The sequence below is a fragment of the Pipistrellus hanaki genome (genome assembly GCF_964339955.1).
Source record: "Pipistrellus hanaki genome assembly, chromosome: 8".
In the NCBI taxonomy this organism is placed as follows: Eukaryota; Metazoa; Chordata; class Mammalia; order Chiroptera; family Vespertilionidae; genus Pipistrellus; species Pipistrellus hanaki.
In genome coordinates, this window is record NC_140510.1 from 43,354,744 (window position 1) to 43,380,717 (window position 25,974).

Consider the following 25,974-nt stretch of genomic DNA (forward strand, 5'->3'; position numbering starts at 1 on the left):
GGAGAGACAAAAGAGGGAAAGCAAAGGAGATGGGATTCAAGCAAAAAACAAATGGCCAGTTTGTCAAATATTGCAGGATGAAAGTGTGGCTCAGTCTTTGAAGTGTGTTTAAAGAGACCTTCGAGGTCTGATTGCTTCCTCAGAAGAGAGACTTGAACTCACCCAAGATCACCCTGGGAGCATCAGATGATGATCACAATGCTTCCTGATTGGCAGTCTTGCGCTTAGCCCATTGTTTCACGCTGCTTATTGTTTTCTAAGTACAGCAGGTCCTCAAATAACATCACTTCAGCATTGTTTTGTTATAATGATGACATGCTGTAAAAACTTTGCTCTTATTTATATCAATTAGCCTATGGTAAAATTGGTATAATTATACATCATTTTGCTTTAAGTTGCAGAACCTATCAACAGTGTTAAGTGAGGACTTACTGTATAGCTTTACAGTTAGTATGTGATTCTTGCTGGTATGAGACATCATGATGCTACTTTAAAGTGGGCAGCTCAGCACAGCTGGCATGGCTCAGTGGTTGAGCATCGACCTAGGGACCAGGAGGTCAGGTTCTGATTCACGATCCGGGCACATGCCCGGGTTGCGGGCTCAGTCCCCAGTGTGGGGCTTGCAGGAGGCATCCAATCAAAGACCCTCTCATCATTAATGTTTCTCTCTCTCTCCCTCTGCCTTCCTCTCTAAAATCAATAAAAATATATTAAATAAATTAATTAAATAAAATGGGAAGCTCAGAAGCAGTTAAGATCTTGTTCCCCAGCACATGTCATCGTTTTGGCTCAAATAAACTCTTCTAAAAAATTTTTTTTAAATAATGAAAAATTTAAAAGTTAAGTGGGCAGCTCAGTCTCATTGGGTACTCATGCTTATAGTGAAAAGTGGGTCCTTGCTATTTAGAACATGCTGCAGTATGAATATAGCTGGTAAGTAGGAAACACATTGCTCTTTCAATCAGCATTAACTCAACATTAGTCAAGAATTGCATTGTGTGTGTTGTAACTGAATTCAATTTTATGAGATAGTTATTCTCTTATGAAAAAGTGTGGGTTGTCTGACTTTTTTGGTGAAACCCTCAATGATGACAATTGTCAGTATGATTATGCCCCTTTCTTTGTAAGATGAAGGAGTAAGAACATCATCTTCCTAAATAGTAGCTATTAGAGCAGAAACCTATGTACCTACATATTTTTTTCCAGTGGAAGATCCTTGACATTTATGGATTTTATTTATATACACATGTATATACATACATATGCATACCTAAGTTTTTACATCTACGTGTACACAGACAACTGAAAATTCCAGGAGGAGAGTATGGTGGTGAACCAGCTGAAGGAGCTGTGGCGTGATAAGAGATGGGTGGGTATAGCCGGAAAAAAAGTTTAGAAAAAATAGCCCAGGAGGCAAGACATGATTTTAAATGTTTGCATTATGAGACTGGTATGCTTGGTCCCCATTTTCAGATGAGGAAACTCAAGAAATTTTATACTAGTCACTAGAGGCCTGGTGCACGAAATTCATGCACAAGGGCTGAGGGGTCCCTCAACCTGACCCACACCCTCTTGCAATCTGGGATCCCTTGGGGGATGTCCAACTGCCGGTTGTTGGATATCCTCTCAAAATCTGGGACTGCTGGCTCTTAACTGCTCACCTGCCTGCCTGCCTGATTTGTCTCTAACTACTCACCTGCCTGACTGATCACCCCTAACTGCTCACCTGCCTGCCTACTTGCCCCTAACTGCCTCTGCCTCGGCTTCATCTGGAAGAACCTCTGGAATGACATCCAGAGGGTCATTCGGCTGTCCAGTCTAATTTGCATATTAAGCTTTTATTATTATAGATAGGCAAGATTTAGGGAAAAGTGAAGGCCTGCACCCATATCTCTGTACAAGGTTTGCTACTCAGTCTCACGTCCATTTCCGATATACAAAATGGAACCTGTGGCAGAAAACTGACACCAAACAGGACAGCAGGAAGGGAGAGAGTAATTTCTGTCTTAAACTCAAAAGTACATACATTTTTGAAAACTTAATTACTGTGAGATCCTTGTTTCCTGATTCCCATGCAATCACGGCATCATGCTGAACAAATAACTCTTTGTCTTCAGTCTGCTTTCAGATAAGAAAAAACAAATTACATAGAGACTAGGAAAGCACTTGATGTTCAGGGGACATGTAACATTCTTTTGACCTAACTGATAATAAATATTTGGCTGCTTTTGCCTCAACCACACACTTAAGAATTGGGACATCTGCAGATGCAGGCTCCAGAGAGATATTCACTGAATTTATTTTTTGGCAACAGAGAAGAAATTTTGGGTTTATTTTCCTTTTCCCTTACCTAATGGAAAAAAGGGCCCCTTATTTTTTTTTTCTGATTTCCACAATTTGAGTATAAATGGACTTGAAGCTCACAATCATAAGCTTAGTCTATATTGAGGGGACTTTAGAGAGCAATGAGGTAGTTGATAGGCAGAATGACCTAACAGAAGTATAATTTGTGGACCTTGCTTTTGAGCAATGTATTTTAAGTAGACTATCGGGAGATTAGGGCTGGTGATAGACTGACAGATACTAGTGATGCCAAATTCTACCTGACTGGGTGCTTGAGAGGAGAATAGGATGGACCTCAATAAAGAATTAAAGAATGAATCAATACATGGACAAAGTCTAAAAAGACCCCATTTCCAAATTAAAGTAGTTAATTTGAAGTAGTTAAATTGAAGAAGCTGAGCACAATAGATTAGAACTAAGTATAAAATGCATATGATATCTGAAACACTTCCAAAGGCAATTTAGCCTTAGACGCATGAATGTAATGATAAGAAAAGAATAAAATTAATTACGATACTTAGAAAGGGATGCTTTAGGTTGATAGCATAAAGAACAAGTCATTCATGGTTTCTAGATGCGAGAGAAGGAAAAGACATAGCCACTTAATATGTTTTTAGTGAACATATTTTTTATTCACACTGTCCTTTATAATACAATTTTAAATGCAGGGACTAATATAACAAAGACACACTCAGCTCTATCTTATCCTGTTTTAAAGGGCTAAAATATTACCAAACCAATTGACGCTTCCTGAATACCCCTTCTTGGACTCCCCTACCTTCTAGAGGTAATCTCTATCCTGAATTTGGGGGTTATATTTTCTTTTTATTTTTATGCTACATGTATCTATATGAGTATGTGCATGTGTGTGTGTGTGTGTGTGTGTGTGTGTGTGTGTGTGTTTGTGCGTGTATTCATGAGATATAGCATTGTTTTGCATATGACCAAACTTCACATAAGTACTTAGTCAATTTTTTAAATCAGTGATTTAGTGAAGACTGTTCGGCTCAACTAAAGTTCACAATTGACCTGAGAATGAACAGGTTTGATTTAGCTCCAACCTCAGCAACTTTGCTTTGATGTCTGTGGCTTCTCAGAGAAACACCCGAGCCTTCAGCAAATGAGGAAAACTGTTTGTAATCACAGAGTTAATTATTGATGGAGATAGAAATAGTTCAGGAAATGTTTACTCTGGGACTGAAATGCAAGTCTGTATATTCCGTGCATGGATGAAGAGCACGTTTTCCCCTAGAGTATTTCATCGGACTCCTACTCTAATGGAAGTTTAAAAGCTAAATGTGGGAATTTAGATTACATGTCTGATTTTCTAAAAGAATTTCTCACTTCTTATGCATGTTTTGAACAGAATAGTTGTTAAAATTATTTTATGTGCTATTTTGCTTAAAATTAACTTAAAATTTATTGAATGAAGGGCGCACTCATACCTTTAGTAAAAATTCAGATGTCAATTTAGGATCTATGCCGCACACATACATACACATACACACACACACACACACACACACACACACACGACTGTTTGCAACCCAAAGAGGCCTGTGCCTGTAATCAAATATGAGATTTTTGAAATATGAGATAAAGAGGTAAGGAACACAACATTAGAGAATAGCGGTGATTTTCATGTGGCAACACTTAGACAAGGTGAGTTCATATGGAATAACTAGCATTTGACATAAATCCCGAGGGAGGAGTAGTGTTTTAGCAGGTATAGAGAATGAGTGGCTAAGACAGAGAAGGGCCCCCTGGGTAATTACTGTTGACTTTAGTTGACAAGCGCAGTATGGTTTCAGCTGCCCTGGTATTGAGAAAAAGAACCAGTGCAGTCCTTCCTATTTCCAGCTTTGCAAACAGCCAGTTTCCATGCAACAGGACAGAGACTCTTAGGAGGCAGTGCCCGTGAATGTTTCCTCGATTGGAAACACCATTTTAGCTGAGTGCCTTGTCTTTAATTTTCAGGTGTATCAAATCGGGAAGAGGCAACATAGCCTCGTGGTAAAGAGCCAGGATTCTGGGACCAAACTGCCTAGTTTCCAGTCCTGGCTCTCGCTCACCCTTGCTACCTAGGCGACTTTTATGAAATTGGTAAACTGCTCTGCATTTGTTTTTTCACCTGAACAACGACAAAAAGAGCAATAATGACAATAGTGCCGACCTTGTTGTGTGGAACAGTTGCACTAAATGATTTCCTAAAGCACTACAGCTTAGACTAGCATAGAAGACGCTCCAAAATGTCAGTAAAATGCCCCGTGTGCTCACCCTGCTCTCTCTAGAATGTTTTCTGAGTTGAGTTCAGGGGTCACTCTGGATGTTTTCCCCTTGCTGCCACTTTATTTAGAAATCGGGGGTCCCTGTACAATTTGGGTGACATCTAGCAGCAAGATGTAAGACCTCAGCTCTCTAATTTCCTGCCTTTTTACAGTGCATTTTATTGGTCTTGATTTAAACAAAGAGCTGTTTCAGCTTTGTTGTGTAAGGACAATAAACCAAATTCTGTGGGAGGGAGTTTTTACTACCTTTCATTTAATTCCTCAGGTTGGATGGATAGAAAAGGTTTCCACGTCCAAACAAATGCAGTGGGAACACACCGGCTTCTCTAAGTCCAGAGTGCCCTTAACTTCTGTGGAATCTGAGAGGAGGCATTGGGTTCAGGGCTATGCTTGTGTCCTGGTTTTGCCACCTAGCAACAGTGTGGTTTTGGGCGAACTAATCCTTTGGTCTCTGTTCCCAATGGAGCGGCAATTTTCAGCCCGAGTGCTGTAGGTAACATACTCTCGTGCCCCAGGGAATTTTTAAATCATATGGTACCTGACTGTTTAGTTAGGGGCTCTGACCTTTTCCCTTAGATTGTCAAATTAAAAAAATGACAACAGCCAACATAACAATAGCTGTGCAGTGTGAATGAATCAAAATGATACCTATTTTTTTTTTTTTTTTTTTTTTGGTCAGATTGGCAAGAAACACATTTTTGGGTGTGCCACAAATTAGTGATTAGTTTATGTGTGCCATGAGATTAAAAAGGTTGAAAATCACTGCAGTGGAGGTTCCTCCCTTGCAGAGTCCGTTCCTCATCTGGAGTCTTTCTGGGATTGCATGGTGCTTTCTCACTCGTGTGGGATCAAATGAACAAAATAAACCTATAAACCTCCACCAACGGCTCAGGATCCCGCTGCTCCTTCTGCTAACCAGATTGACAAGGATCTTCTGCTTCTCAGGCTCCAGAATGGGTGGTTGTTCCCATTCCTGTTTACTGCGTCCTTATGAGTTTACTAGAGGCCCGATGCACAAATTCTTGCGTGGGTAAGGTCCCTAGACCTGGCCTGCGAGCAGGGCCATCTTCCCCAGCTGTGGGCAGCCGGCCCCGCCCTGCCCTCCGCCACCACCCACCCCCAGTTCCCCGTTCGCCATTGGGTCATCGGAGCCTGCCAGCTACATTGAAGGATCGGAAGGTTGGTTGTTGCCGCCCGCTCGCTGGCCCAATCCCCCCCCCCCCACCACCGCCACCGGTTGTCCTCTGTGTGTGGGGCGACTGGCAGGGTGGGGACCCTGATCTGGCGTTTCCCACCTCTGCCGCCACCCATCCTCTAGTTCCCCATTCCCCATGGGGCGATTGAGTGCTGGGGGCAGCTCCTGCATCATAGCGACTGGTCGTTCTGCCATTCTGTTGATTTGCATATTACCCTTTTTATTATATAGGATGCTTTCTTAACAAAATCCCTCTTCTGCCTGCTTAGTGCTACATTCATAGGGGCCCAAAGGTAAATGCATGCATTCAATTTGCATCTTTAACCAGGAGTCATCTTTACATTTTTAAAGAAACATTCTTTTTTTAAAAAAACTTTATTGTTGAAAGTATTACATATGTCTCCCTTTTTACCCCTTTGACTTCTTCTAGCCTGTCCCTGGCCCCCAACCTCAGGCCTTCACCACCCTATGGTCTGTGATCACTTATCCTTTGAGACAGTATGAAGGGACCTGGAGAGTGTTATGCTAAGCGAAATAAGCCAGTCAGAGAAAGGCAAGTGTCACATGATCTCACTCACTCCTGTGTGGAATCTAATAAACTGATGAACAAAATAGATCCAGAGACATAGAAGCATGGACCAGACTGTTGAATCTGAGAGGGAAGGTAGGGGTGGGTGGGAAGAGATCAACAAAAGAATTTGTATGTGTATATGCATAATCCATGGATAAAGGAATATTCTTTAACTATATTTTTTGTTATAACAACTGTGTCTTTCAAAATTTCCCTGTAAAATAATAAATTTAATGGTTCCCAATGGACACAAAACTCTTGAGAGGGAGGGTATGTATGGGGGGGGCAATGGTAAGATATATACATAGATAATAATTTAATTTAAAAAAATCTTTAAAAAATAATAATGGTTCCTTTTCTTCATCCCCTGTTTTTATTAATATGTGAGGATTATTTTTCATTGTTGTTACATATTTTATATTAAATTATTCCTTAAAAAAATAGTATTTAAGTTGACAGTGAAATATAGGGCAATTATTTATGTTGCTAATAATAGTACCTAGTCCTTTTATCCTAAAGTTATATTTTTGGAATGCTTAATTTTTATTTGTATACTAGTGGCTTGGAATTGGCCTAAGTTTTTTTAAGGAAAGGTTAATGAGTAATGAATTTTCAGAGCCTTTAAATATGGAAGACTATTTTTCATTTTCCTTTACAAGTGAAAGACAGTTTGGTTGACAATAGCTTTCTTTAACCGAGTATTCTCTTTCTTCTGTAACTTAGTAATACACAGGAGAAATTTAAGTGCAACTGGACATTTGTTCCATTCATGATGACTCATTTTCATTTGATTTGTGTGTTGACTTGTTTTGTCTTCATGCCTGAATATTAAAGGACTTTTAATTAATTTTAATTATAGGACTCAAAATTTTTGAATTGTATATTGTTTGGAATACAATTTAGTCTTTTTTCAGTTTTTAAAAATTGTGTTGCTGATTATTCTATTTCAGGTCTTCACTTGTGTTTTCTCAGAAACAACTGTCATTAGACAGGTTTTTCTGATCCTTCACCTATTGGTGTTCTTTCGCCTATTGGTTCTTTTCTCCAGCCTAATGTGGGTGTTTATCTTTTACTAAGTTATTTAATTTTACATAGCATGTATCTACTTCCCCCCACCCAAGTGGGTAAAAATTCTGTCTCTTCATTTTTAGTTTCTTTATTTCACCTGCAATCTCTTTTTATCTTACCCATCAGTCCTTATTGATTCATAGTTTTCCACTTTCATTTTTCAGGGACATATCTTCTTGAATCATATTAACAATGCCAAATACTTTTAAAAAATTTACATCTGATTCGTCTAAGAAGTCATTTTTAGGAGACAGTCCTTCCTTTGAATTTTTAGCATGTTCTTTTCTTTCCATAATTACTTACGCAATACTTCTTAATAGACCTATGATGATTTTGATACGTTATTTTCATTATTCCTTCATTTGGAAATATCCACCTAGACCTGCTCACAGAAAGGGTGCCTGGGTTGCTCTTGGCCTCACTCTCTGTCCTCTATTCACCAGTAATAGTCCCTTTCTTAAATCTGTAGCAGGTTATAGATTCTGCTACATTTTTGATAAATTCGGAGAGTTTTATCTAAAGCAACGATCTCCAATGTCTTGTTCACTGTTACCCTGTATATGGATTATATAAGACTCTAATACCCAGAATGCAATGCCTCCGTATCATCTTGTCCATAAATCTGTTTTTCTGCAGGATACTAAAGTACTTCACTTTCTTCACACTCATTGTTTAAAGTAGCAGTCACTCCTTGATGGGATGGTGGGAGTCTCCTGCTTCCTCACAAAGCATCATGCAGGCCAGAGAGCTGACTAGGTTTCTGAATGATACATATTTTTGTATTTCTGTATGAGATGGCAGAAAGTGGAGAAAGGAAAATTTTCCTCCCCTCTTCAAGTTTCATAGCTTGTTTTTTGTTTCCTTTTATTATATTTTTAAAATCTAATTTATCCTTTTTTCTGCTGTAAATGTTTTTTCTCTGATTTTTGGAATAGGTCAAAGGTTATCCCCTCCTTTTTGTGGTTAGATACTTTTGTGGGAGGTTGGGAGAGGCTTTCGGGGGCTGGGTAGCTAGACACCTTTTAAAACTTTAACTTGTATGAAACGACACGATTTTTAAAAAGTACTTTCTGCATGTGGCAAAATGCTTGAAAAATTTGCTTTCTGCAGACATTTTATGCAAATAAACTTTTCCTTGTAAATATTCATCACAAGTTGTTATTCAGATGATGAAGGCATCTGTGTTTCTGTAATAGAAACTATGTCTTATGAAAAATGGGTCATTTTTTGCAATGAAATAAAAATGTAGATACATATGTTATTGTAGGAATTCCAATGATTTCCATAAAATTTAATTTTACATAAAAACTGCCTTGTCACTGCCTATTAATAAGTCTTAGAGCTGAAGCAGCTGTTATAAATTATTTTATCAAGGAGTTGCAAATTCAGTTGCCTTCAGGGGCCAGAAAAGTGACCTGCAGATTCATGAAATAGGTTGGATTAATATAAAAGGGACTGAGAGTGACCAGAGAGAAGTGGGGGATTACTTCTGCTATCAAATCCTTGGGCCACCAGTATAACATGAATAGCAGTATAATACAAACCTACTCTCCCATTATAGAGATAGAACTGAAGTCAAAGGATATAATAGATCTGTCCAAAGTTTGGAGATTATGTGTCTTTAACCAGAACCAGCTACATAATTTGCAGGGCCCCATGCAAAATAAAATGAGATTAAGAATTTCAATGGTGATTAAGAATTTCAAGATAGTGACAACAAAGCATTAAATCAAGCCTGGGACCCTATGTGACTTGTACAATTACATGCCCTTGAAGCCATCCCTGAAGTTCTAAGCTCTTCTCTAAGTGTAAATTCTGACCTTAATTTCAGAATGCTTAGAGACTCATACATTTTTGATAAAACTCTGGGGATACCAGTGTCTTTATTGGGTCTTACTCTGTCTTTTATTTTAAGGTAACTGTGATTTCTTCCAGAAAATTTTGTCTATAACTTGAATCACCTCCTAAAATAACCTTTTCCTTTTCACCTTATTTGAAATCTTTATACAGCTTGCAAACACAAAAAGCAATTTGCCTCCGGACAAATTGAAGTTGACTAGTAACTTTCTCCTTTGAGTTAATTTACTAGTTATAAATTGAAGTACCTTTAACACCATTAATAACATAACCTAAGGAATGCTATTTAATGAAATCTAGCCAGCTCTTAAGGATAAGCTATTCATACCCAGAAAACATACGAAATAAAATTTTGGGAATTGAGTACTAGCGTAAGAGTTTTGTCTCATCTCAGCTTCCATAAGGCAAGTTAATATCTAAACCAGAATTCAAAAATATCTTATGTAGCTTCATATTGTTGAAATATATCCCTTCATGGATGATTAACAAGAGGTCATTCACATGGGGGAAAAAGATGATGAGCAAATGGGCAAATACATTACCTAAGTGAAAGGAAATTTAAGTTGTGAATATAATTACTAATATTTAAAACATTTGTGGTAAGCTATGCACATGAGTGTATATGTTCAGCTAGCATTGAAATTGCTCATTAAGTTTAATCTCGGTTTGGGGCAGGGGTGGAGGTGGGGGTAGCAAATTTCATGGATTTTTTCACTCATGTATATCAGTATGTGCTGTGAAATATAAAAACTGAATGTCATAGAATTTTTTTAACCTTCTACAGGTGGAGATTTTCATTTTACCTTTACGTATTTACCTATGGAGTCCGGTTCCTGAAAAAGGTATGATCTGCCAAGTTACTTTACATAATTCTTATGTAACTGTAAGCCTAGATCTCGTTTGTTTTTTTTTTTCTTTGTTTTTTTTTTCTTCTGTATGACAGTTGTAATATTTTAAACAATCATAACAGGCTCCCTATGAATTGCTTGTACATTTTTCTTTGACTTACAAAAATATTTGCAGTTTATCATTCATAATAAGTAATTTTTAGGCAGATTCCTAACATACTTTTGTAAACAATTTGTTTTTTCGGTAAAAAGGTGTTGCTAAGTCCTGTAACCGCTCTAGTGGTTATTTATTGCTGGTGGTCTTAAGAGCCTTATAAAAATCCATCTGAGGCTTGAAAGAAGTTAGTTTACACATCATCACACAACTTGAAAAAAAAATCAGCTGTAATGTGCATTATCATTGTAGTCCTCACCAAAAGAAATTATTTTTTAATGTCTTTATGGTTATTAACAGGGTAACATCGACTGCTGGTGGGAAATTCAGTTCCTTTCATAGATTGTGTTTCCCCTGCAGCTTTGCAATTCCTGCATCTTTGAAAGCAATTTCCTGAGGCTGCCATAGTCTTCTTGGTTATTTCGATGCTTAATGTCACTATGAACACTTAGGCTGCTTATTAAAATCAAAACTCATGAAGATTCATCTTCTTAGAGTCATGCATATATAAACAGTAGTGATTTTTTTTTGCAAAAGATGGGGAATTATTTTTAAATATTTTATATTATTAACCTTTATAGTTATATCAAACTTATCTTTATTTAATTAAAAAAATTTTCCAAAATAGGGCATTGTGCCAAGTAGTATGCCTTATTAGTAAATTTTCATGTAAATATTGATGTGAAAATTGCAAATACATTTTTATTTTAAACATCTAAGTTATAAGATATTGTCTGTCTGTGGCAAATTCTATTCTAAAGAGTGGCTGTTTTTCAATATCATGTTTTCCTAAAGGAAATATTCTTTTTACTTTCTGTATTCTCCTTTAGCAACTACACTTATTTTTCACTTACTATAATAAGATCACATGCCTCAGAGGCCATTTGAATAGATTTAAAAGGTTGAGCTTCATTCTGCAGGCTGTCTGAGCATGAAGAACTTCTCAACTTAGATAAATAAATATGGTGGAAACTGCTTATTTTGGAACCCTACTGTTCTGTTTTTCAAACTTACTTATTTAGTGAAAAAAAATGGAAAGAATGGCTGTAGAGCTTTTATGCTTACAAGTTTATTACCTTTGGAGAGGAAGTAGCTTTGCATGAAATTTTAGCTGACATGGCAGAGCTGGGCTTCATGAGATCGCCGCCTTGCTAGCTGAGGTCAAGGTTTGGAATTCATGTTGGGTTCTGTTGGTGAAGGGCTTTGATGAAGAACAAGAGAAAATTCTGAGAGCCAAGAGCCCTTTTTCTGCCCTTTCTCCCAGATCTGCAGGACATGGTCTATTATAGCCCTCATACAGCCGGCCTACCATTTGTCATCAGAACAGCAAACACTTTGACACTTCACTCTGTTCCTAAACAAACTAAATGGGACAAGAATATTTTAAATCGCCAAGTCCTCAGTGGTTCCATAGAAGGCTGGAAGAGGCCCTGTCAATAGAACATTGTTTTGAAAATGGTTTTTCCTTAAACTAAACAGTTCTCTTTCAAGTGGTCCCCGACGTGCTTAAGAATGAGAAAAAGAACTAGATGTTCTTCTTTGTGTTGAATGACTTGTATTTTAATACTCCTTAAGATGCAGTCAGGTGTGGGTGAACTGTATTGTTTATAGAAAAGTGCACATAGAATCCACGTGACTGAACTCGCTGTGGAGGACTTCATAAGCCATCTTGTCCAACCCTCGTACTTCACAGCGGAGGAAGCAGAAGCCCTGAGAGATAGATGGGTGGCCTCCTGAGGTCACACAGTTCACTTATTAAAATGAAACTGAAATGAAACGCACTGCTCTCTCTTATTCCGGTATTTTTTTTCCCCTTCACCAGTCTGCCCTAACCTCAGCATGATTTCAAGTGATTTTCTTCTTCGGTTAAGTTAGCAAAATTGACCTAATGTAGCCCGTTGTTTCTATTATAGAACTTTAAATATTTTAATGGATATTGAAAATATATTTCTATTCACTTTCTTGGAGTGGACAATATATTTGTCCACCTATCCTAGAGGGAGAAAATTACCATGCAGGCAGCAGCAGAAAAAAATCTAAAGAAGGTAATGAAAATTTTCACAATACCCTAAATGTTTAAAAAAAAAAAATACCATGGTAGTGGACCAATATTAAGAGGTGAGAGACCACAGCTGCTTCTTATTTCTGGCATCAAAAGTATGGATTATTACATGGGCTGTCAGAAACCTGACTGGGCAGCTTACACAGCCTTTAGGCAATTTTCTTCTGCCTTTAGGTCAAATGAGCCTGATACATACCATTTTCTAGGGTGGATTAAATAACTTTAAGAAAGCTTTTTATTCTGAAATTCTATAATTCAGTTAAAAAGATATTTCTCAAATGCAAACTACCAGGATCCCACAGTAATGGACAGAGAATCCTAAAAAATAAAAGCAAACAAAAAATTAATAAAAATTGGAAAACCATAGAACTGTAGATATAAAAGTTGTACATATGATCTAAATACCTTATTTTATAGATGAGGCATGAGGTATCTATAGTTTAAGAATAGCTTCAATTTTTCTCTTCCATGCTGAAATATATTCAGGATAAATACTAAAGTTTTATCAAATGCTGTTAACTTTTCCAATTTGAATTGGCTTAATCCTATAGGAAGAATACTAGTATACATATTTTCCTGAGATTTTAGTAGAATTTCAACATGTAAATATAACTGACTTAAGTGCCCTTCATTTTAAAATATTTTTTTTGTATTTAGAAATAAGGCAGTTAAGAATTTTTTAAATACATATAAAGTAGGGTTATGTAAGTAAACATTTGTACTGTTTTAGTCTTGGGAAGACTAAGACACATTTAGTCTCTTCTTCATGTCTCCTTCTCAGGAGACATGAAGAAGAGACTAAATGTAGAAGAATTTGATTAGGGGGAATGTCATGAGAGAAAAATGTGGAGGAGGGAGGTTAACTAGAAGAGCTTTTTGACTACAATACGAGATTGACCCTGAGTGCAGAAGACAGGGAAGGAAGGGAAGAAGGTTGGGTGAAGCTCTAGGTCTGTGATGCCTTTCTGAGTAAGGCCACTGGGAAGCCCTGGAGCCACAGTTGACCACCAAAAGAGACTTGTGCCTTCCAGAAATGGGCTTGCCTTTAGAATTCCTGTCCAGCCTGGTCTTCATGCAAATGTAGCTGTCAATTTTATAGCATAGCAGCGGGGCCCTGGGTTAATTATAATCCCAGCCATCCAAGATCCAAGAGCACATCCATGATTGCCATGTATGCTTTAAAAAAAAAAAAAAATTCCAGCTATTTCGAGCATAGTCAAAGGATATGCCATGAAATAAGACCCTATATATTAGAAATTCTGTTTTCATATATAGGATGCCTAGAAGCATAGAGAACTATTCATCTATCGTACTTTTTTTGTTGCATTTGACTTATGGGTGGCCTTAATCTTCATTATGTCATAGTTCTTCTAGTTGATGTGTAAATGTGTCTTTGGAGTAATACACAGGCTGACTTCCCACATGAGTTGGGTAACCATACAAGCTGTCTTAGGGTTAATTCCCCCACATTTTCAGATACCTTCTAGAGTATGTATGTTTATTTATATGAAATCAGCAAAATGTTTTTGTAGTTTCATGCTGACATACAAAGGAATGAGCCTCATTTATAGTGATGTGATATTGCTCAGGTGTGCATATGTTATATGTTGCCTTTGCTTTAGTTTCTTAGCTTAGAGCTTCCTGTATTGATAGCACTAACTTTGGTCATGGAAGTAGACTCTAGAAAGCATTGATCTTACAGACATGTTAGTGAACTGTTAAGTAATATTATTGCAACATTAGTAGGAAATATTTAAATAATTGAAGATAAGCCTTGCTCAATAGTCTGTTCCCATAATTGCTGGACACAAGTATATTTGCCTATTGATATAATTGGTAGAGACAAGTACTTTTATAAAAGAAGACCCAGGATTACTTCAAGTGGTCTGAAATCCTACCACACAGTGTGTTCATACAAATTAACATGTTTTTCTAGGTCCTAAAAGAAAACACAGATCAAGTTTTTTAAAAATAGAGAAAGCCACCTCTCATTTACTATGACCTTCCTTCTCATTGGTAAATTAAAGTTTGTGTTGGGTGGAGTACTTTAAATAGTTTTCTTTGAGTTCCTTTACATATATATATTCTTAAATATTGTGTCACAGGAATGCAATGCAAATATATGTGCAACTGGGATTTAGGTAAATATTTTTTCTTATAATCTACAGGTTAGGCTAATGTATTTCCAACTTTTTTTGACTACATGGTGCATTTTATATCACAATCCATTTTGTGCACATGCATGTATGCAATTAAAATATAGCATTTACTCAAAATGTACCTAACCTCTGTATCAGTCAGTGTTCCATCAGGAGACACAGGAGTTCTTTTAGGAGTGACTATAATATGCAGAATTATTAACCATAGGAAAACCACCATGACACTGTCAGTCTAAGTAATTGATCTGCTGACGGTTCACTAGCAGTCTGTGATAAGGAGCTTGACCTGAATGTAAATCAGCTCACTGCTTCTTTTTTTGAGAAAGTCTACCTGTGAAGAAAAGTTGGCTGAATGACACAGTGTGCTTAGTGGAGGTTAATTCACATTCTGGTGAAGCAATAGCTAACATTTCAAGGACTAGCACTGTGTGTACGTGACACTTTGATTAGCGTTGAACTGAAATATTACTGCAGTATGTTCTGTCATGAAGAAGCTCCCTCTCTGAGGACCGGGGGCGTGTAGGGAGAAGGTTGGGTTGTCAGAACCTAGAAGCTTGAAGGAGTCAGACAAGACCTCTGAGGAGAGAAGCTGACCAGGTGGAGTCTGTGAGGGACCACAGGGAGTCAGTGAGGCTGGTTCTGGAAATGAGGAAAACCACACACTGCAGTAGAATGAACTCGCACTACGGGGATGAGGATGCATTGCTGAGGGAGGGGGAGTGAACAGGAACAGGGAGCAGGACAGAAAGGATACATGGAGGGCCCTTAAGAAGGCCTCAGAAGACCAAGCCGTTAATCAGATTTATGCCCATAAGCAAGTCATTTAATCTCTCTGGGATGTCATTGCTGCATCTCCAAAATCAGCCATGTGGACTAACATAGCATTTTCTAAACTCATACTCTGTAATTCAGTGAAGAATAACTAATCATTATGGTAAACTGATACAACCTATTTAGAAAGCAACATGGTTTTTTAGAATAATAACCATAAGTATGTTCGTATACTATGCCTCAGCAGTTCAACTCCTATAAATTTATTCTGAAAAGAATTGTACAGAACTGAAAAAAAATATATTATAAAATTATTACAACTTAAATATATATACATATATCCTATATAATAAAGAAGCAATATGCAAATTAACCCTCACACCCTCACAAGAGGGCTGCTTATGACCAGGCCAGCAGGGGGGTTAGTGAGGGATGACCAAACAACTGAACAAGGAGGCTGCATGGACCGACCAGGCTGGCAGACCAGGCTGGCAGGGGGGCAGTAAGGGGTGACCAGGCAGGCAGATGAGCAATTAGGAGCCAGCGGCCCAGGATTGTGAGAGGGATCAGGCCTAAACCGGCAGTTGGACATACCCTGAGGGGTCCCAGATTGGAGAGGGTGCAGGCTGGGCTGAGGGGGACCTTCCCCCATGCACGGATTTTATGCACTGGGCCTCTCTCTCTCTCTCTCTCTCTCTCTCTCTCTCTCTCTATATATATATATATATATATATATATATGTGTGTGTGTGTGTGTGTGTGTGTGTGTGTGTGTGTGTGTGTGTAAAAGCATAATATGCAAATTGGTCGGATGACAGAACAACCAGTTGCTATGACGCATGCTGACTACCAGAGAGCAGATGCTCAACACAGGAGCTGCCCAGCTGCAAGTGGGTGGTAAGCAGCAAGGGGTCCCAGACTGCAAGAGCCCCACGCTGCAAGAGGGATGTATGACAAAGGGTCCCGGACTGCAAGAGGGTGCAGGCCAGGTTGAGGGCCCACTCCCCACCCCTGGAGCACATGAATTTAGTGCGCTGGGCCTCTAGCATATCTATAGGCATATATATATATATATATGTCCATAGATATGAAATAACAAATTATAGATATGAAATAACAAATCCAAAACAATTTAAAACACTCTTACTGTATAATATTGGTAGAATTATTTAAATTATTACTATAAGAATGACAAAATAACATGCAAACACTTAATGTAATAGCATAAATAACTATATTATTTATAGTCTTAATAAAATGTGTAGTATAACTTTACATGAAAATAAACAACAAACTCTTGTATATGTTGCTGTGATAATCAGTTATTTGGATTAATGGAAGGCAATAGGTAAATATGAAAAGATTCCTTTTAGAGAGGCAGAACTGTGGATAATTGTTTTCTCAAAAATGTGTTTACTACTTTCTCTTCTATTAAGTAATTAACCTTAAAATGTAGGAATTAGAACTGAAATGACTATGCATAAATTTAAGTATACTTGGGTTATGAAAGAGCTTCAGTTGCATCTTCTAAAAAGGAGAAAAAAAAATTTAAGTTAAATTCCATGTAATTTAGCTGTTTGACTCAGTGAATACAATGTCGACCTGCAGACTGGAGGGTCCCAGGTTCAATTCCAGTCAAGGGTACATGCCAGGGTTGTGGGCTTGATTCACAGTAGAGGGTGTGCAGGAGGCAGCCGATCAACGATTCTTTCTCATCCTTGATGTTTCTATCTTTCCCTCTCCTTTCCTCTCTGAAATCAATAAAAATATATTTTTAAAAAATTCCATGTATATGGCTAAAAAGAAACAGAAGTTTTGTTAGATAAATCCTACTGTTCAATTTTGTCTGGTTTCACTACCCTAATCTCTGAATTTCTATCAGGGGTTTCCTTTACTGATCGTAGTATTGCTTAGAATGCCCTGGAACAGCATATGCTTTCTAAGGAGCTTTTTTGAGTCTCTGTGGGGATTCTGGTAAGATTCAAGCTCTATTTTCATAGCAGGTTTACATGGCCTATGTTAGATAATAACTTGGAATTCTTTATTTCATATAGCATTTAAAAAACTTTTCTTCCAGTGAGCCCCACCTCTTTGGAATTGAGATAATGACTTGGAAACATGATTGGCTTAATGCACAGCTGGGATGAAATTTTGAAACACTAATAATAATTATAATGGTGATAGCTAGCTGGTACTGAGCACTCACTATAGGCCAGGCATTGTGTTGATCACTAGGCATTCATTTCTCATGGGCTGCTTGATGTAACTCCTTATTAATGAAGAAACAAAAGGTTAACAAAGGATCAGTAATTTGCCCAAAGTCATAGAACTTGTCAGTGGGAGGCTGAGATTTAAATCCATACTTTTTGAGCAAATGGCCTACTTGTATCGAGGCTTCATTACTGACTCAGTAGATCTCTTGGACTGATCAGGGTTGACCAGGTAACAAGGAAAAGCAAAGGCTGTCTTGTAACTATATTTATTTTAAGACTACAGAGTTAAACTTAGTGATGATATTCAAAAGGCCTAAATTAAACTCTCAATTTTGCTTATTTACCTACTTTCAAATGAAGTCACATTGACAAACCCAAGAATCTGTGGCTTGCTACATTTGTAGTATTTTTGCATCTCATCAGAAACTATCTGCTAGTTTTCAGACTGGGTATAAATGTCCCTTTTTATGCAACCCAATGTAATTATGCAACACAATTTTCTTCTTCTGTATACATATTTACTTCCTACAGTGTGACTAGCAAACCATTAATATACTCTTCATGGTAAGAAGCTGATTTGGACACCTCAGTATTTTCTACATTTCAAGGAATGTGTTTTAGGTGAAACTGTTCATTGTCTGGGATAAATGAAAACTTGTTCAGATGGTAAAATCTTCCATCAACTGAGGTTATACCTTATAATGTTTCACTTAATGAGATGCAATAATTTAATTTTGGTTGTGTAAAATGTTCTCTAAAAAAGCACTGAGAAGCCTTTTACCCAGTTGTCTTCGCTTTGTGTTCTGGCTTGAACGAATGACATTCACACCAACGGCTTTCTCCAGATGGTGAAGTAGAAGGATTTTAGGACTTACAGGAGTTCATGAAGCTGAAATGGATTTTTGTGGGAGGAAAGGTACTTGTGTCAACTTGCAAGTACTGGTGGTGACTGCTGCCTTACTGAGTGATACTTGCTCTATGTAATTATTTATACAAGGGTTTGTGGATTTGATGCTTGGTCAAACCATGAGTCTTATCTTTTCAGCTCACTTAATAAAATATCAACTTTGTAAAAACTCTAGAAATAAAAAACAAAAACTGTATTTCACAGGCTACTAAAATATCACTGATTTAAAATATGACATTCATTATTAGACAGCCCCCTAAAGGCATAAACTTATATGTCTCAAAAGTTTAGAGCTGAACTTGACAATGAAAACATTGCTCCTCATTTATTTGCTGTAACTAAACTAATGCTACAGGCTTCCTTTGGCTCAGGCCAGCGCCTGAGAACTGAATTGCTTTGGTACTCTTCTCTCATTTCCATGGGGAATAGAATCTAGTCACTCTCAGAAATGTTCAAGTAATTTGACATGAAATTTAACATGTATTAAACATTTGATAAACATCCGTATATCAAAATCTGTACCTGCATTAGCTGAATCATCATCTGACACCTGAAGAAAATTCCTTTTCTGAATTCAACAAGGAAAGACTATTATCATTAAGTTCTGTTTTAATAAAGTCTGAGTTAATAAATGACTTTCACAAACAATGGTCATCATCCTTATCAACAATAATGAAACCAACCAGATGATCTTTGCTTAAAAACAACTGCTTTCTGGGAAAATTAGTGAGACGTTCTACTTCTCTTTTTGAAATTGGTGTTTTGTCCCTTCTTGAAAGGTCCAGCCTTGTCTGTGTGTGTTTGGAGTGGGGTGGGAGGACTTAAGACTTCTATTTGGTGTGGTGTGGAGTGGAGCAGTGGGCGTCCCCACCTGACCAGCTCATGCTCTGATTATGGCTCCACGTGTAGCTTCAAGAAACTAGTTCAGAGAGCTTTTGGATACTGGGTCAGCTAGACTCAGGTAGAAGCTGAGACAAATGGTTTTGTCTTTTTTGGTTTTGCCCCCTTCTCCTTTATTAATGCACATGAGAATAGGCCTGCTGCTAGAGGCCATTGCTGTCGTTGTTTAGGATTTTTGTGTGCAAAATCTGGTAATACCAGTCACCATGGAATAGCTGTTCCAACACTGAGAGAAGATGGCTCTTTTGTTCTCAAGGAATTCAGGCTTCCATAAGGTAGTGAACAATGAAAAGGGTAAAATAATTGTTTTCAGGCAAAATTAATTTATAGTGCTAGAGGTAGTTCTATAAGGTGAGGGAGTAGGCAGGAGAAAGCCTACTAGAGTGCTGGAAATCTAGCTCTTGATCTGGGTGCTAGTGACATAGTGTACACATATGTAGACATGCAATGTAGGTATATACACATGTAGACATGCATCATATTCCTGTGCACTTAGATTTGTGCACTTTATTATATGCAGGTTATATTTCAATTAAAAATAATAAAACCTGATTATGGTTTCTGATAATTCTGTAGCTGCCATATAAGCAGTCACTACATGTTGTTGGTGGAAATGTGGGCACAAGAGATTTGAGGAGCAAAAGCTATTGTTTAAAGGGTGTTCCATTCATACCTCTTCTAAGAGCTTCTGTTATTACTGATGGGGGAAACTAAACTCTGTTCATTCTTTGTTATAAATGGTACAAGTGCAAGGTTCTTGCCCAGCTGGCTTGGCTCAGTGGTTGAGCATAGACCTATGAACCAGGAGGTCATGGTTTGATTCCCAGTCAGGGCACGTGCCTGGGTTGCCGGCTTGATTGATCCCCAGTGTTGAGCATACAGGAGGCAACCAATCAGTGATTCTCTCTCATCATTGGAGTTTCTGTCTCTCCCTCTCTGAAATCAATAAAAGTAAAAAAAAAAAAAATGTTTTTTAATTAATGCTTTCCCTGAACTAATAGCTAGTTGAATTCTGGTCCAACTTAAGTGATTGATACATTTTATGTGATTAGTACATACAATTGTATGATTGGTACATCCTCTTATATGATTAGTCTATCCAACCAGATCTACCCTTAGAATATTAGTTATGAATAGTTGATTGGATGTTATCAGTATTTTTTGTCTTATTTTTAAAAGAGCATATGTGTGTGCATTACCCACGCATACAGTATGGTTAGTAAAGCTGTGGTGACTGATACTCAGGGTCTCTCTGCTAGGAGGTGACTGAAGGATGCTTCGAGATATGTAAGGGATTCTATTGCTGCAGTGTTAGCAGTGTAATCAGAGCATCACATGGATTCTCAGGCCCCCAAATTGAAAGATCAGGTATCCCCTCTTCTTTACAGTATAAGGTGTCTTCGTGGAATAATAAAAATTGCAAAGTGGAGTATAACCAGTTTCCCTTACTGCCCGGGATAGATTCAAGGCCCATTTGCTCAAGGCCATTCATTGGTAATATTCTGGGAATTGTCTCTAGTGATTTGGATACTAGGGGGCATGAGTCACCACAGCATAAGCAAATATAATCTGTTCTCCAAGGAAATAGTCCTGTTGTGAGCCTCTCCTCTCTGGATGTGTGTTCCTCTTCACAGCAGATCCTTCATTAGGGGGTTAAATATAAAAGATAAAATATCATCACACAGAGTTCCTTAATAGGAACATGGTGTTCATCAGAAGCAGAAAAATTTAGTTGGCTTCAGCTATTCAATACAAAGGGGTGGGTAATAACTAGACTGCAATGCTCTGTGAGTGTGCGTGCCTACACACGCACACACATCATGGGTATATGAAATATGAATCAAGAAATAGTTCTTGTTCCTAATCATGGCTCCTCTCACCCTCACCTCAGTTGTTTTCTTAAACTAGCAAGTTAAAGCTGTAAAGAAATTAGTAAAGTGGAACTTTGCCAATTATCCTGACTTCATATGAATTATGAAAAAAGAGCCATGTAAAAACAAAATTAGAATACTGTGGATACAATTTGACTTGGGTCCTCTTGATCTAATTGACAAGATCCTAGATATGAAAATGATTTCCCACTTGACTTTTCTTGTTAACCAGGCCTTTAAATTCAGAGAATGGACTCCTCTAACTTCTAAGTAGTGCAAAAAGTATTGATAAGCATGGAGTGTGGTCAACAAAGGCAGGCAAAATTCTGATGGCCAAATAATAGATTACCACATAATAAAATTCTGATTACTATAAAGAAAAACACAGTCCTATAGATACTTAGGTAACTTATATAGCCGATGGAAGTGTAGAAATTAAAAGTATAGTTTAGCTTTTGATACTGGTTGATTATTATGATAATCCCTTATCAAGATGTGGCATTCATTCATTCAATAAATAGATGTCCATGCTATGAAAATGGGCTTTTTAAAAAGTTAGGTATTATATGGTAATATTATGTAAAAGTTGTACCTAACGGCCATTTTTAAGTATCATGTTGGAAATGCTATTCTCTTAATCTTTTTAAAAAATTATTAATTCATTTTTAGAGAGAGAGGTAGGGAGAGGGAGAAGGAGAGAAGGTGCATGGGATGTTGTCCAACCAACTGAGCCACACTGGCCAGGGCTATCCTCTGCTTCTTATAAGTTCTTCCTGACATACATTTGAATTTTTTTTTAATTGCAATTACTATAACATTGGAGTTTTCATCCTCATGTGCTCAATTTGGCAATTCTAGGCCAAGAAACTGATAGAAGTACAGAACAGATTTCTTCTGAATAATAGAGAAATTGGCATTGTCAGACAAAGTACTAATTTATAGCTCCTATAACTTTAACTCTATTTTGCCTGCTATGAAAAAATATTTTATGTAGTAGTTAACACCATTGAATGTGCTCAGACTTGACTGTTGCAGGCTCAAACCTTTAAGCATAGATAACATAAATTTTCCTTTGGTAATAGCTTCTGCTTTTGTTATTTTAAGACTTAAAATTTTGTGTGTGCTGGAGTATATTTGGAAAGTCCTTGCTGTTTCTCACATTTTTTCCCCCTCATAGCCTTTATTTCAAAGAAGTGATACTCTATTAGAACATTTTATCCTTTTAAAATGCATGAAATCCTTTTGATTACCAAGGTCTAAAAGAAAATGTTCCAGGAGTACTCAAACTTGAATGTGCCTGAGAATCACCCAGAAGGCTTGTGAAATCAGAGATGGCTGGGCTTTCCCCCAGAGCTTCTGATTCAGTAGGTCTGGATGAGGCCTTAGAATTTGCATTACCAACAAGTACCAGGGTAGTGATGATGGCAGTGCCGATCCAGAGACCGCATTTTGAGAACTGCTGTGTTATCGTGTGGCGCACAGAAATGCTAAATACTCGCTTACCATGTGCATTCATTTTCTGTTGCTTCTGTAACAAGTTACTACACACTCAGTGGCTTAAAACAACACAAATGTAATCTCTTACAATTGGGAAGGTCAGAAGTCTAAAATCAGTGTCACTGGGTTAAAGTCAAGGTTCAGATAGGGCTAGTTCCTTCAGGAGGCTCTAGGGCTTTTCAGTTCCCAGGGGCTGCCTGTATTCCTCGGCTTGTGGCCCCTTCTTTCATCTTCAGAGTTCATCTCTCTAATTTCTGCTTCTGCCATCAGAAGGCCTTCTCCTTTTCTGTAGTCAAGTCTTCCTCTCTATTCATCTTATAAAGACACCTGTGATTATAGCTAGGACCCATCTGAATAAAGCAGAATCATTTTCCCACCTCAACATCCCTATCTTAATCACATCTGCAACTTACTTTTGCCATATAAGGTAACATTCACAAATGTCAGGGATTAGGTCTTGAATATCTTCAGAGCTAATTATTTATTCTACCATACTTTGAAAATCTTCTACTCATCTTTCCAGGAGGCATTCAATAGTATATCCAGAGAGAAGTGCCACTTGGCACATTTAAAGTTGAGTCATTTTGCATCGCCTCTCATATGAAGCTGGAGATGATTGGCAAGTGGTAACACATCTGCTTCTGCAGCAAATGTTCATGTTATTCTAGTATCTTAAAAATCATGGGAAAATAATTAAATTCTATATCAACATTTTGATTTTAATTAAGAACTGGGATAGCATGAAATCTGGAGTTTTCCATGAAAGTACCACATATCCCTTTAAGGGCTTACAGACTAATGCAAGATACAACTTGCTCACAAGTACATATGATGTCAGGCAGCACATGGTAAAAGTCCTGTAATGGCGGTACACACACACCTCAGATTAGAGAAGGGGGGAGGGAGAATTTTTGACAAGGTGCTCCACAAAGACTTGAACTAATCATGTGGTATTGAGGTTGAAAGATGCAGGAAGAGGCTTCAACTGATGATAGTGACCAAGGAAGTAAAGGAAGAGCATTGTCTGGAAAGAACAGACACAGTAGGTTGGAACTTGAGGGGAGCTGTGTGTTTAGGGATAGAAGAGGTGAGACAGCCAGTATGATGATGATGAGAGGCAGTGGGGCAGATGGACATGGGCCATGATTGCCAGATCAAGAATTTAACTTCTAAACAGGAAGCAGAGAGAAGAGAGAATTAAGAGATGACAGGTGACTGAACTAGAGCTGGGGGAAGGCCAGCTGTTTCCGTTGTGAGGAATGAATTAGAAGAAGCCAAAACTGGAGGCGGGAGACCTGTCTTGGCCACCACAGCAGTCCCCATGGCCATTGTGCCGGCACTGGCCCACTGGCTGGTGAGCACTGGCCTGGTGTGTCCGTGTGGAGGTCCCTGTCAGGAACGCCCAAGAAAGGTGGCAGGAGGTCAGCTGTCGACAGATAAAAGCATTTCCTGCCTGTTATGAAAGCTTACTCAGTACCAAAGAGTTAGTGTTGAATTTTAAAAAAGAGAAGAGGAGGCAGGCAGAATGTTCTTAGTGTTTTTAAAAGTGACTTCTAAAAAGGGGAAAAGAAAAAGTGACACTTTAAAAGAGATGTCTTCTGTTCCTTTTCCAGAAAAATGACTTTTTACCTGCCTGCCTACCGCAATGTGGCTCTTTCTGTTATGCTCTTTTCCCACAGAGGTAGGAGGCACTTTAAAAAAATGTATTTAGAGTCACTAACTTAGCAGAAGGGAGGGGTGAAAAATCAAAAGATACTCATGTTTCTATGAAGATAGTGAATACTTTTTGCGCGGGAGACTAAGCTGCTTTTAAAAAAATGTTATGCTTAGTGCATAATACAAATAATTTAAAAATATATTTTAGTTCTGTGATATTTAGAGACAAGGAAGCAGCTGACTGTTAGGGAATGAGAGAGAAGGGCACGCAGGCACGGCAGCTGCATGCTTCCTCAGCCTCCTGTCCCCTCAGCCTCCTGCCCCCTCAGCCTCCTTCCCTGTGCTGCTCTGTGCATTGTGGTATTTTATCGATCTTCTCCCTCGTTCTCTGAGGTTTGTGCAATTACCCTTCTTAAGAGAAAGGAAACAGTCTCCTAGAGGTTAAGAAACTCTAAATGGCAGGGCTGGCTTCAGCCCCAGGTTGTGTGATTCTGTGCCCACATTTGTCACTGTTAAATGACCTCTCTTAGTAAAAATACTCCTTCTCCATGATCAGTCAGATCCCCAAAAAGCAAACCTATTTATTCATTGAATGCTACATTATGTCTTCATGTGAATCTCTTATGGCAAGAAAGAATGGAAGAAAAGGGATAAAATGCAAGAATATTTTTAGTTATAATTAGATAAGCATTGGTTTTCAGAAATCCTATTTTTATATTTTTCAATGGAGAAAAGTTTTTAAACTTCCTGTGCTAAAAAGTAGAACATTTCACTTTGTAACGGGAAAGATCTGCTTTCCTCCTCTGATGACAACTCTGCCAGGGGTGGACATAAGTGACCTCACCCCTTCCTGACCTGGCTAATTTCTGTGGGCTGCATGTCTTTGTTCCAGCTTCAACTCCCTTTCCGTTCCCTTCCTCTTCCTCTTCCTTTCCTCCCTCTAGGACGTCCATCCTAAGTCTCTGCCTCTCCCACGCCACAACACGCCTCACCCCACAGTAGACCCTGGGGAGTTTGATTGCTATACTCACCCCAGAGTACCCATGTGCTTCCCCATCCTTACTTTAAGCACCTCTAGGTCAGTTTGTGAACATAAATGATAAAGAGTTGTAGAACCAGATCTGCTATTTGTCCACGATGTAGAAGAGGTTACACTGATGGCTAAATCATGTTTAATAAGGTGCAATAAAAAAAAAAAATGAGACCATTCAAGTTAGAGAAAGGGGAAAAAGCAATAGGAAAGTAAACATTTAAATTTTTTAAAAGGGAGCTGCTGCCCCACATACTAATATTTTGTTTATAGTTGCTTACTTGCTCCAAGTGTAATTCTGATGTTAGGAAAGGAGATGGTAAGGGCCAAAGAAACACTTGTCCACTTGGGTAGGGTAGGATGCATCCCGAGTTTCCATTTTTCATCCTGCAGACATTGGAGTTGGTGGGAGGGAGAGGACAGAGATCTCAATGCCAAGAAGTGTCCAGCAGGCCCAGTAAAGAGCCCTCTACTCTATTGTCATGTCCACCTGTACCATCAAGTCATTGACAGAGCAGGTTAGTTTATTCCTACAGCCTTCTCTTCTGCTCTGAACACTGAGAATGGCCCATCAGTTGTCATTGC

The 25,974-nt window shown here is 38.2% G+C and overlaps 1 protein-coding gene across 2 annotated transcripts in view; it reads left to right on the forward strand.

The window, feature by feature from the left end:
* Positions 1 to 25,974, forward strand: part of CERS6 (ceramide synthase 6) — a 256,999-nt gene that overhangs the window by 133,776 nt on the left and 97,249 nt on the right. For both annotated transcript variants that reach the window (XM_084892350.1, XM_084892351.1), the window contains exon 4: positions 10,107 to 10,164. In XM_084892350.1, the coding sequence (XP_084748476.1) occupies positions 10,107 to 10,164 (58 nt within the window). The remainder of the gene's footprint in view (positions 1 to 10,106; positions 10,165 to 25,974) is intronic.